Source organism: Chiloscyllium punctatum, chromosome 3 (assembly GCF_047496795.1).
Source record: "Chiloscyllium punctatum isolate Juve2018m chromosome 3, sChiPun1.3, whole genome shotgun sequence".
In the NCBI taxonomy this organism is placed as follows: Eukaryota; Metazoa; Chordata; class Chondrichthyes; order Orectolobiformes; family Hemiscylliidae; genus Chiloscyllium; species Chiloscyllium punctatum.
Window position 1 is genome coordinate 41,917,995 of NC_092741.1, and position 13,102 is coordinate 41,931,096.

Sequence of the window (13,102 nt, forward strand, 5' to 3'; positions counted from 1 at the left end):
GCATCCTCATAAACTTTGAGTCAACGTTCTTGCAGTCACAGACTCTTACTGAAGATGTCTTTGAACTGGAATTCACCAGCGACAAGAAGCACCCATGTCCCCCAATCACAACATCATCTGCCCTGCCATCTTCATTGTACCTTAAGTAAGCTTTTAAAATGAATTTTATAATTAATAAATTTTATACTCTTAATAAGCTTTATCATTGTTTGGAAACTTTGCCAGAAGTGCACTCATAAAACCATACAAATATTCTGGATGCTAAAAGATAAATGAACAAAATATTCAGCAGCTAATCATTTCCCTGTGCTGTCCCTTTTAATTTTCTCAGGTGGAATTTAGGAGCTGGTGTTTAGAGCTGTGCTCCTATTCACGCTCTTGTGCAGTTTTTAATTCATGTCCTGGAGGCTGACAAAATTGTAAAAGGAGCACCACCTTCACCAACTTCCTTTACTCATCTAACTCTTAAGTTTATGCTCTGATTTTAGCTGCATCCTGAGAACTCTGAAACAGTCTGAAAAGTAGAAAACTTCAACATTTAAAAATAACTTGGACAGATATATTTTTGAAATGATGTTATGGATCAAAAGCTGGAATGAGAGTCTGGTCTAGATAGCTTCTTGACAGCCAAAGTATGTCCAATTAGCTGAATTGTGGCCTGAAAGACTGTAAATTCCTCTGGGTTTTTTTGAATAAAAGTGTGCTTTAAGTTTTAAAATGCTAATTGTGTATTCTGAAGAGCTGCTTACTGCATGGCTTAGATGGGCCACATTTTTTCTATATGTTGAATAAATAATACTCATTAACTCTGAATATTGTGTTGCTGCAGAGATGATGGTAAAGATGGCTTAAAGTTCTACACAAATCCATCATATTTCTTTGATCTGTGGAAAGAGAAAATGCTCCAGGACACTGAAGATAAGAGAAAGGAAAGGAAGCAAAAGGTTATTTTTCACTTAAATTTTACTTTCTAACACGTAACTAGCATTTATTCAAATGTTTTGACAGAATCTTTGCAGGCCGAAACTATACAGTTATCTATGTTTGCAGGAAATAGGAACATAAGTTCAATTTATTCAATTCAAAACAATCCTATTATTTCACCTCTCAATTTGTGTAGTTTAAGAATCTTAATGCTCTTTTCCTTAATTATAATAAACCTCTGTAAATTTTTGGTTTTATTGAAATATCATTCTGTCTGTGCAGCCACTCCAAATTCTTCTTGCAAACCTATGTTTAAAATAGATATGTACCTCATCTTTATACAGCCAGATTCCTTTGCAAAGCAAAGGATACTGGGAGTTTGAAATAAAAACTAAATGCAAGAATACTCGCCAGGTCATGAAGCATCTGGGATAAGGAACAATGTTAGTGGATTAGATCCAAGACTTTTCATTAGACCTGGATCACTTCACAATCATTTGGAATACCCTAGAGTCGGTTCTACTACAATCTGGGTCTCTTCAACGTGATTGAAGAATTTAGACCATTATTTGTAGAACACACGCTTTCCTTACCTCTATTGGCTATAATGCAAATCCGGTCCCATTAGTTTAAATGGCGTGCTATTATGAGATTTTCTTATAATGTGAAATCACACGAGAATGAAACTATGGTGCTATATCAGAACCAAATGTACTATTGGACTCATCGCTAATATGTGACCTTAATTCCACAATTCTCTACATATCACTCAGTCACCAAATTTCTTTTGTAGCAGAAACCAATAGATCGTAATCGAGAACCAGACAAAATGCCTAGAGCACCTCAGGATAGACGGAAAGTATGGGAGAAACAGGCACCAGGTCTAGAGCTTGCAGTTGATGGAGATTTTCCACAGAAACACAGAGATAATATCAATGGGCCACCAGTGTATCCTGAACCAAGGTTAGTTTCAATGTTACTTTGAATAATTGGAATCCATATGTAAAATTTGCATATTTTTATATAAATCAAAATGTTGCACAAAGTAGGTATGTCTAGGGTATTGTACTGTAGGTTTTGATTTGCCTCATGTTAAGCAAAACGGAATGCAGATTGAAGTATGGAAAGTCATTGATATGGCAATGCTCCTTCGGAATGAAAATCACTGTGTATATTGTGACGTAAACTGTTGACATCTTTTTAAAAAAAATTCTTGTGACATAATGCATTGCCTGTGTCATCAAGCCATATCCAAGTACAGCTATGGTTCCAGGCGTGAGAGATTTCAGATACGAGGATCGATTGAAGAAGTTGGGTCTTCTCTGCTTGGAGGGAAGAAGGATAAAAGGAGGAGATCAGAAATAATTTTTCATAATCATCAGTAGGATGGATAGAATAGATCAAGAGAAATTGTTCAGAGGATCAAGAACTAGAAGACACAGATTTGCAATGATTTACAAAATAATAAAATGAGCGATTCTAAAAAGATTTTTCACACGGTAATAATTAGGGTATGGAATGCACTGCCTGGAAGTGTGATAACAGCAGTTCAATTGAGGCATTCAGGAGGGCGGTGGATGGTTATTTGGATAGAAATACTTTACAGGGTATGGGGAAAATGTAGGAGTTTGACACCAGTTAGTAATCCTCATTTGAAGAGCTGATGTAGATACAGTGGGTTCAATGACCACCTCCTATTCTTTAACACCTTTATAATTCTGCAATTAGCACAATGGGATGTATTACCCTTGTTTTGTGCTCCATGATTCTGTAGATGTTTTGTTACTTCCTGTCTATTCTAATAGAATGAAATGCTAAATTTTTGTTACCAAGATTTATTTGTTTCTTTATACAAACATTGGCAAATCTATCAATTGGTCAATCTGTGAATAATGAATTGCTAAATGATGATGCATATTGTTGCGAAGTTGGGTACAGTAATTGTAAATTGGCAGGCAGCAAGTTAGAATTTGATGTTTGTTTGTAAAATTGTAAAATGCTGGGATGGGGGTTGGTGACAGCATTGTGTGGCCCCTGTAAAAGATGGTGCTTTTTTTCTGTGCTTATAAATGTAAAATGCAAGTACATAGAAAGCCTGAACTGAACCATTTGTATCAAAAGGCCATAGAGTCAGCAGGCCAAGTAGCTGTTTTTACCAAGACAACAGTTTTTTGAATTTAGTTAATCACTTTGAACCAGGCACTTAGATACCAAAAATCGATTAAATTTAAATCTGATGGTTTTGACAACATAGGGCCAATCCTCTTGTAAGAAATACTGATATGTGATCAAGGGTGAAAAAAGAAGGGGGCAGTTGGACAAAGACACCAGAGCAAGCTGCCACCTATCAAAGCTAACAGCCCTTAGCTCTCAAGAGAGAATCACTGGCTCTCACAATCATCTATGTCTTAGAGAAAGTGCCATCTAAATAATAACAGTGGAGGAAAAGGCATTCCTGACAGAAGCAATGACTGAAGAAGACGCAGAACATTCTAGAATTCACGTAACCTGGCTATAATTTTGCGACAGACTAAATTCTGTTTATTCTGTATATGCATGGGAGTTGTATTTCTTGGAACAGCATACCATTAGAATCTTGTTTTCGCTAAGAGTTAGTAGTTAGAAGGGATTTATTCGGTTTGTTACTAATTTAGTTAATTTGTTCACTGTTAGAGTTAGATAAATAAATTGTTACTTGTTGATTTCAAAGTGAGTGTCAGGGATTTATTTTATTTAACTACTAGAAGTTGTTGAAGAGCAGGTTACACCACTTTTCTCACACTTTTACAGATTATAGGGTGAGGTGTTCCTCTTTTTGGTTGTTTCGGTTTTAGCTCTTAGAGGGCGGTCAACCTCTGCTTTATAACAATGTATTAGAAAATAATTTTGCTTTTTCTTTGAGGATGGAACCCTGTGTTGATCACCTGGATGACCATCTTGACCACCTTGTACAGTCCACAGTACCTTTTAGACACATTAGTGAACATCCTGGTGGAACGAGTGACAAATTATTTGTTTCAAGACCGCATGAACCACCCCCACCTCCACCAGTACAAACAACAGTTGACATGAAGGCTGTGCCACCTGCCTTTGGGTAACTAAAATTCCTGTTTATCTTTGAAAACTGACTTAAGAATTAAATGAGCTTGTAACCCAGCGCTTTGCAATGTTTTGATACAATGGCTTCCCTTCCTGGTGCTGAACTATTACTCCATGAATCTATCAGCGACCTATTCCTACTTTGTATCTGTAGGCTGTCATTGGCAACATGATCTGAAAGCATGATGTCAGTTTTCATATAGGCACTGAATATCCAGCTGTACCTCAATGTCTTCTAATTCCATTCCTGTTGTTAATTTGTAAGCTGTTATGTCAGATCTTATTTCAATCTGTTGCTGTTATAGGCAGAGGCTGAGCATCAGCGCTCATATACTACCTCCTACCTCCCTCTGGATCACGACCCCACAGTGGAACACCAGGCCATTGTGTCAATAATGGTCACCAGCCTCATTTCATCTAGTGATCTCTTCCCCCACCACTGCCTCCGAGCTGTTAGTATCCCAAACCTGTCCAGCGCATTTCCATTTCCTTCCCCAAATCCACAAAACAAAACTGACCGGGCAGACCCATTGTTTCTGCCTGCTCCTGCCCCACAGAACTCCTCTCTTCCTACCTTGACTCAGTCTTTTCTGCCTGGTCCAGTCCTTGCCTACTCCGATCTGGGATTCCTCTGACGCTTTATGCCAATTTCAGAATTTCCAATTTGCAGGCTGTAGCCACAGCCTCTTTACCATGGAAGTGCAAATCCTTTACACATCCATCCCCCACGAGGATGGTTTCAGGGCACTCCACATTTTCCTGGAACAAAGGCCTGCACTGTCCTCATTCCCAACCACCCTCCTCCACCTGGCCGAGATCATCCCCACCTGAACAATTTCTCTTTTACCTCCTCCCAGTTTCTTCAGGGCAGAGGGATGGTCATGGGTACCCACATGGGCCTCCATTATGCCTGTCTCTTTGAGAGTATGTGGAACATTCTAGCTTCTTTCACCGACATATCGATATCATTGGTGCTGCTTCCCCCTCTCATCCAGACTTGGAAAAGTTTATCAATTTCACTTCCAACTTCCACCCTACCCTCACTTTCTCCTTCTGGATTCAATATCGAGTTCAATAACTTTAAGGTTGAGTTCTCCCATTTCCTTGCCCTTAACCCTGCACACCAGGCCTTGTTGTCACATAGTCTGTTGTTACATACAACCTACTGTTGGCCACAAACAGTCCCCAATAATAGCTATTCGCCCTCCTTGCCAGATTGTTATCCAATCCTTTGTCTGACCAACTGTCCTTCTCTTGCTTTGGGCTCTATCCCCACATCTCATTTGTTTCTTACCTCCCTCCCTACCTTTCTGCATATAAACAAACATTTTTCTAGCCACCATCAGTTCTGAGGAAGGTTCACTGGACCCAAAACATTAACACTGATTTCTCTCCCCAGGTGCTGCCAGACTGCTGAGCTTTTCCAACAATTTCTGTTTTGGATTTTGTTTCTGATTAACAGCATTGACAGTTCTTTTGATTTCTATTTCAATCAATCTGCACACCTATCCTCTATTTAGATCATGTTAAACCTGTACCATTGTGACTTGAATAGGAAGATGATATCAAAGATGAGAGCCATTCTAATCTAAAATTTTAACGCTGTTAATCTTATACTTCTGTACTTCATCCTCAATCCAACTTTTAAGAACTAATATTTTCTCAATAAGTTTACTATTTTGTTCATTAATAGTCCACCTGGTAGCATTGGCATTCACCATCTTCCTTTGACTGGAATGTTTATTTGAAAGCATAAGGATAGCAGCTTCATGGAAACTTCTATTTTTAATTTGTATGGCTGCAGATAGAACCTTATTCTTTACAAGCTTGTGTTGATGTCACAGATCAACTTCATTGCTTTATTTTATTCCTGCGTGTGGTTCATAAATATTTGTGTGTTTGACAAATTGACAAATGGTGTAAATTTTGAGTATTTGGCAAGTTGAGTAAATTGCCTTTTCCTTTGTATATTTGGTTTAAGTGTTATAGATATTTGTGTTAAAAAGAAATTGGGTTTTCTTTTCAGTTCGAACTCTGATGTAATGGATCATCGACTTAGGTCACCGGCAACAAGCAAGGCAACAGTTTTTGTGAGTCCAGCTATTCCACCTCCCCCTCCCCCACTGCCACCACCACCACCACCACTTCCTGCTACTGTGTCAGGAGTTTCAGTCAAAGCCACCTCAACACCTCCAATTGCTCCTCCACTGCCACAGCCAATGGTATCTGTTCCACCAGCTACACCTCTTCAGATTGCCCCTGGGGTACTTCATCCAGCTGCTCCTCCTGTGGCCCCTCCATTAATCAAACCTTCCCTTCCAGTTTCTGTCACAGCACCTGGGGTTGATATGATGACAACCTTTCCAGCTCAGACAAATGAAGGACAGGGACTTCCTCCGCCACCACCACCACCACCTCCACCACCACCACCTCCCCCATCTGGACCACGATCCTTTTCTCCACTTCTTGGAGGACCTGTCCCACCACCACCTGGACCCCCTCCTCCACCAACTTTTGGTTCTAGACCTCCTGTTCCTTCAGTCCCACCATCATCTCCTTCTCAAGCACATCCAGGATCTGAAACCAAACGGCATCCATCTTCTCTGCCAGTGATCAGTGATGCTCGAAGTGTTTTGCTTGAAGCAATACGCAAGGGTGAGTCCATGTACACTCAGGTGAAAGTGACATTTTTTACAATATTTTGAAAATGGATTGTTATGTCAGCGTATTTGGAAATGTGAATAACTAGCCAAGTCTCTTTATAATGAGTTTTATACGTGTGGTCATCGAGTTATGTTTTTGGCACCTTCTATTTTTATCTGCATGCTACTTATGGTGGCTTCATCCCAAAGCACATCAGGTTACATGTGAACACTGAAAAGCCTCTGCTCTAATTCCCACCAGCTCTTCTCTCTGATGTAACATACTGCTTATCCAGCATTCAATATTTGATAATCAGAGCTTTCCTCCATTAAATACTGGGAAGACTTGTGGCAGTTGTCCTTGGGCTCTGCCATAAATTATGGTTCCTGATCCCCCTCTCTTTCCATCTGTATCTCTGGCAGCTGACTGATGGAATTGTATTTTACTCTGAGAAGATGTTCTGAACACATTGTATGTTTACCTACTTCCACTTCCGTTATTTTGGCTTAGTTTGACCATGCCTCAGCTCGTTTGCTGCAGCCCTTAATTCATACTTTTGGTACCTTTAGACCTAATTATTCTAATACTCTCCTGTCTACCATGCAACATATACCTGTGCTCATCTAAACCTCTGCTCCTATATTAACAATTAGTCATGTTCACCCATCACATTGGGGTTGTCTACACCAGATCCTTAAATGTACTTTCATGTTTTTAATATTAAACTTTTTTTTAAAATCCTTGAAAGAGTCCTTTCTGAATCTCTCTTATCCATTTATTTAAAAATCTTAAAGATATCATTTATGGTCTCCCACTCCTCCTCTCCTTATAAATCTGGCTGTCTAAATTCAGAAATTAACTTATTGCGTTCCTCTTGTCTTTCTGCAACCTTTCTGTAATATGAGACCAAGAATGAATGTGCTGTCAAAAGCTGCATTAAAATGTTTTTAATGGGGGGATCCAAGATGGCGGCGATCTAGGGGGATCATGTTGCAGAGCTCTGCACTGCAGCACAAGCGGGATGAATTTCTAACCCACCCAACCTGGACTATTACGATATCCTGGGACTCTGGAAAGGCCGTGGAGTCCTGGAAACTGAAAAATCAACTTACCTGCATTTTTGCCATCCAGAGATGCTGAAGAAGGGAGGAGGGGCATCTGACACCGGGCCCGCGGCCTAGCCTGCAGAATCCTCGGACTCTATTACCTACTAGGCCATGGTGAAGGTGCTCACGAAATCTCAAGAGATGTTGGGTAAGCAGATAGAGGAGAAGCTGGCCCCGATCTCTATCATGCTGCAGAAGCATGAACAGCAGCTGGGAGACCTGGAAAAGAGGATGGATGAAATTGAACATAGAGTCACAGTTCCTCCAAGGATAGGATCCAACCCTGGAGATGCAGGTCTATAATTTGCGTGACCAAGTGGATGATCTTGAGAACAGGGCAGGAGAAAGAATATTCGGGTCATTGGTCTACCGGAGGGTAAGGAAGGTGAGCAGCCGGTGGAATTTGATTGAGGACTGGTTGCCAAAGTTCCTTAACTTGAAGGCTGGAATGAGAGGCTTGAAGATGGAGAGGGCTCACTGGGTCACGTCGCAGAGATCAAGTCTGGGCCAATGTCCTTGCCCTCTCTTAGTGCAGTTTCATCATTATAGAGATAAGGAGAGAATTGTGGAAGCTTCCAGAATCCAGGGGAAGGATCTGAAGGCCCTAATTTATGAGGGCTGTAAGGTCATGTTCTTTCAGGACTTCAGTGGTGGCGATCCAGAAAAGAAAATCCCATGACGGTGTCAAGAGAAGACTGAGGAAGCTTGGGTTCCAGAACTCCGAGGTATCCGGCAGTGCTTTGGTTTGCCTTAAATGGATCTGTACATCTCCTTGACACATCAGAGAAGGCAAGAGACTTTGTGGAAAAATTAACCTAATCTGAACAATTTAGTATATACAAATAGCAGTGTTGTTTGTGTATTTCTTTGTTTTTTTTCTTTAAAAACAGAGCAAGTCCAGTTGGGACTTTCTTTTCCTTTTTTTAATTGATAATCTGGTTTAAACTATGTTTGGTGGCGGTTGAGATGTGTACTTTCAATTTCTAAGTTGTTACACCAAAGGAAGGGAGGGGTATTTACTCCTTTTTTCTTTTTTTTTAAAAAAGAATTTCTTTATTCATATTGCTATTCCATGGCGTATTTTCTTTCTTTTCTGCTTGTTTGTGTTGTGGCTCTAGCTAGATTAGATTAGATTAGTTACAGTGTGGAAACAGGCCCTTCAGCCTAACAAGTCCACACCGACCCGCCAAAGCGCAACCCACCCAGACCCCATTCTCCTACATTTACCCCTTCACCTAACACTAAGGGCAATTTAGCATTGCAAAGCAAAGGTTATGTGAGTATGGTGACAGGCCAGGCAAATACTTAGCATATCTCACCAGGAAAAGGAGTGTCCCTCAAGCAGTTACAGCAATTAGGGAAGGGTCTGGGAACCTAACATGTGACTCCAAAAAGATTAATGTGGCATTTCAGAGATTTTACTCTGTTATACCAATCTGAGGGTTGTGAGGAGGGGTGGGCCAAAGTGAGAAGATTGTAATGGATCATATCCCCTTGGATTTTCTCACCAGTATCATACACCACAAAATTGAGAATTTTTATAAGATATGGCAGCCCTTTTTAGAATGCCTGGGCACAGATTTATCTGCCACATTAACAAGGGCTTTTATATAGCTGTTACAATTGTGTTTTACAACTCCAATATCCAGGAGGAGGAACAGCGAATGTATGAGTGTCTTATTTGGTTGAGTTGAGTTATTACTATCTATTAGTTTGTTGGTTATTATTTATTTAGTTAAATAGTTAGTTGGGATTTTTTTATTATATATTTTTCTATATACCTTTCAACTTTTGTACATGAGGGCAGGTTGGGTTTTTTACTTTTTGTGTTTTGTATTTTGAACTGTATGGTTTTGTGCTTGTAATATTTTTTAAAAAATCAAAATATATTAATGTTTTTAAAAATTGTACATATTTTGATAGTTGTAAATATTCATTGATCAAAAATTTGAAAAACCAGTTTACAGTTGTTTCACACTGCTACTAGATGGTGATGATATAGGTATCATTTTCTGCTAATAGGATACAGTTGTCAGTCCAAAATGCTGCCTGCTACACAAGTGAGCGACATCATGTGCAAGATGCAGTGCTGATGTGATGTGAGCTTTGTATGCTGCAGGTCCAATGACTAACTCATACCAACTCATACTTAACTAGGCCATTTGTGCTAAAGTCCGAGCAGAACATCTACTGTTAGATTTGATTCCATGACTGGGCAACACTTTCTTGAACAATCCTAAGTGCACCAATAGGTTAACTAAAAGTAATTTAAGATTTGTTCCGATCATAATATGGCTCATTTACGCAACTGCTAAAAGATGCATACATTCCTGGCTGTTACCTATAAATAAAAGGAATATGTTCAAGGCTTGTGCCATTTTTGAATTACACAAAAGTATTGGCAAAAATTCTCCATTGCTTTCTCCACTGACATTATTTCGACTGATTAAAGTCAACGTGGCATGCAATCAACATTTTTGCATTTGTTCTGATAAATATTTGATAAAAAATTGAGCATCACGAGTCTCTTTTTCAGCAATATTAAATATTTGTTCACATTCCTATTTTAACAATAGGTCAGATTGCAGAGTAGTGCACAATGTCACTTTCCATTCCAGATTTCAAGAGACACAACACAGGGAGTAAAAAGGTTTCAAGATGTTATTCACTGTGTTTTGGGATTTTAACTGTCGCTGGAAGACTGTGCTTCAATTAAAGATCTTTACCGTGTCATCTTCATTCCTGATTTGAGTAAAGGCATGTTATAGTTGACGTACTTGATTTGCAATTGTATTCTTGCTCTGCTTCCCTCAATCAGGATGATCAAAAATGATTGCTCATTAATTCAACTGGTTACTTTGTGCATGTATCAGGGATGGGATGGTGGTATATCTATGTGTTGGAAACAATGTTCTCTTTAAAATGTCGCTGCTTTGCACAGTTTTTTCAGCACACTGTCCCTTTAATTTTATCAAAAAACAATATTTGTGTAATACATTTTGGGCTGCTGCAAAGCTGTGCACCAATGCAGCTTAGCAGGAGCAGTGCTTGGACATCAGTTGAGTGTATTGCACATGAAGTGAGCCAGCATGGCTTTTTGTGCACTCATTTTTACCCTAATTAATGGCCACTAGCATTTCTTCTATTTGTGTGGAAACCTGAAAAACAAAATATTCAAGTTTATGGGTACATTTGTAGGGTTTTTTCTCTTAAATTTATATTTATGGATGTATAATGAAATAGGTGAAGCCAGGCATATTGATTGTATCTTGAACTTAATTCAGATGGAAAATGCTATTATTCTATAATAGCAATTTACTATCAAATTGTATGTCTGAAACTTTATTACTATAAATGCTGTGGAGTAAGTTTACATTTTAGATTAGACAAAATCTAATGCTTTCTTCAGTATTTCAAAATACACAGCATTCTCAGCTAATAAAAACTTAATAGAAGAATAAATTATTGGCATAATTAGGTATTTGAAAAATCTGTATCTTATTCTTTGATAGGCATTCAACTTCGCAAGGTTGAAGAGCAACGTGAACAGGAGGCAAAGCATGAACAAGTTGGAAATGATGTGGCGACCATTCTCTCTCGACGTATTGCAGTGGAGTACAGTGACTCTGAGGATGATTCTGAATTTGATGAGGTGGACTGGCTGGAATAGTGCAACAGACTAACTTGTGCACTGTGGAGTTTGCTTTGACATTCATTGGGGCACTCCATAGGAATGCATCCACATTTCATAGTTGGGGGGAGGGGGGAATTGTTTTTGTATTTGTAAGACTACAGCATTAACTGGTACACTTGATAGTTTGCTGAGATGGAGAGTCATTTTTGGTTCATTTCACCTTGCATCGTTTTTTTAAAATTCAAGCTAGGTGTTCTTGTGTTGGTCACAGTTCTGTGGAGAGATTTGTTTTGTATGTTTATAGAACAAAAACAAACCACTAAGTATTAAAAATGGGTCACTGTACTACTCTACAGATCCCATTTTCAGAATCTTGTGCTTTATCTGAGTGCACTGGACTTTGAGAGAAAATATTTGTACCCAAAGTTGAAGAGCAGCTCTGATTTATACAATAAAGCACATTAGAAATGCTATTTGTAAGCTAGGTCTTGCACTATAGTTGTTTCAGATGTGAAGAGACAACACACCCTTGTAGAAAACATTGCCTAAATTAGAACTGTTTATCAACCATATGCACTAATATTCCATCATGAGTAAATGGACTGCCTGTAATAAATAGAAGTCATTGATACATTGTGGTGACTTGCCTTACTCCAATATTAATATTTTAAATAAGACTTCTTTTTGGTTGAATGTACTATTTTGCCTGCACATTGTGTTCATCTGTGAAAACTACTGATTAGAAGACATTGCATTACCTATTTAACTGCAAGTGATACAAAAATAACAGTTTTCCTGGTATTTGCTGTATTTAATAATAAATCAAAATTTGTTTGAAATCAGCTTTTCAAGTGACTACATTGCACTTCAAAATCCAGAGACCTTTCTAATTTTTTTGGGATGTAGTTCTGGTTCCTGTTTTATTGATCACGTGATAATTCAGAAGTTTGCTTCAAATATTATTTTACTAATGTGTTTTAACTGAGGTTAAATAAAGTAATGAAACATGCTGGCCTAAATTTATTCAATTTAAAATTGACCCAGCTACCTTTGAGGTTAGTCAGTCTGGAAATAGCATTAAAAAGGAAGGACAGTCTTTCATCTAAGATGCTGCTAAAAGGTATGTTATAATGTATGGATTAATATGTAGTCTGTCTATTGCATCCAGCTATTGAATTTTCAAAATGTAGCTGTAACTGAACATATTGCCACTGATTTTTAAAGACTTTCAAAAATGTATAAAGTTCTTTCTGGGCCATCCTACTTTTTTTGGAGTGATGTAAGAGGTTGAAGATGATGGAGTGGTGCTGCAGCTACAATATTAGAGAATTCAATTTGAATTTGACCCTCCCTAGTTGATGGACTGGCTGCCAATTTTGCTTATTCTAGATTATCCTATGAAATAAGTGCTGAATATTGGTAAGTATAAGAATCAGAACGCCAGTGCAACTTTGCGAGCATGATCACTGTTTATCGTTGCTGAAGCTCTCAGCTTCTAGTACTTACCATGTTTCCTACTCAGAAGGGCAATGTCAGTAGAGAAACATATTATAAAAGCATATGAAGTTTATAAACAAAGTGCAGGTATGTTAAACATGAAATTTTCTAAATAAATGTGCTTTTAGCTATTTCCATTATTTTTGTCATCTTACTCTCTGCATAAAAAGTAGGAATTGGAATAATGCCTGCAAACTGC

General features: G+C 38.5%; 1 protein-coding gene across 7 annotated transcripts in view; it reads left to right on the top strand.

Annotated features, from left to right (window-relative positions):
- The window catches only part of wasf1 (WASP family member 1), a 123,085-nt gene extending 110,837 nt beyond the window's left edge, over window positions 1-12,248 (top strand). For 6 of the 7 annotated variants that reach the window (XM_072552015.1, XM_072552042.1, XM_072552032.1 and 3 more), the window contains 5 exons: window positions 830-944; window positions 1,718-1,887; window positions 3,827-4,018; window positions 6,050-6,678; window positions 11,285-12,248. In XM_072552015.1, the coding sequence (XP_072408116.1) occupies window positions 830-944; window positions 1,718-1,887; window positions 3,827-4,018; window positions 6,050-6,678; window positions 11,285-11,442 (1,264 nt within the window). In that variant the 3' untranslated portion in view covers window positions 11,443-12,248. The remainder of the gene's footprint in view (window positions 1-829; window positions 945-1,717; window positions 1,888-3,826; window positions 4,019-6,049; window positions 6,679-11,284) is intronic. The other variant, XM_072552073.1, reaches the window with a different exon arrangement.
- The last annotated feature ends 854 nt before the right edge of the window (window positions 12,249-13,102 follow it).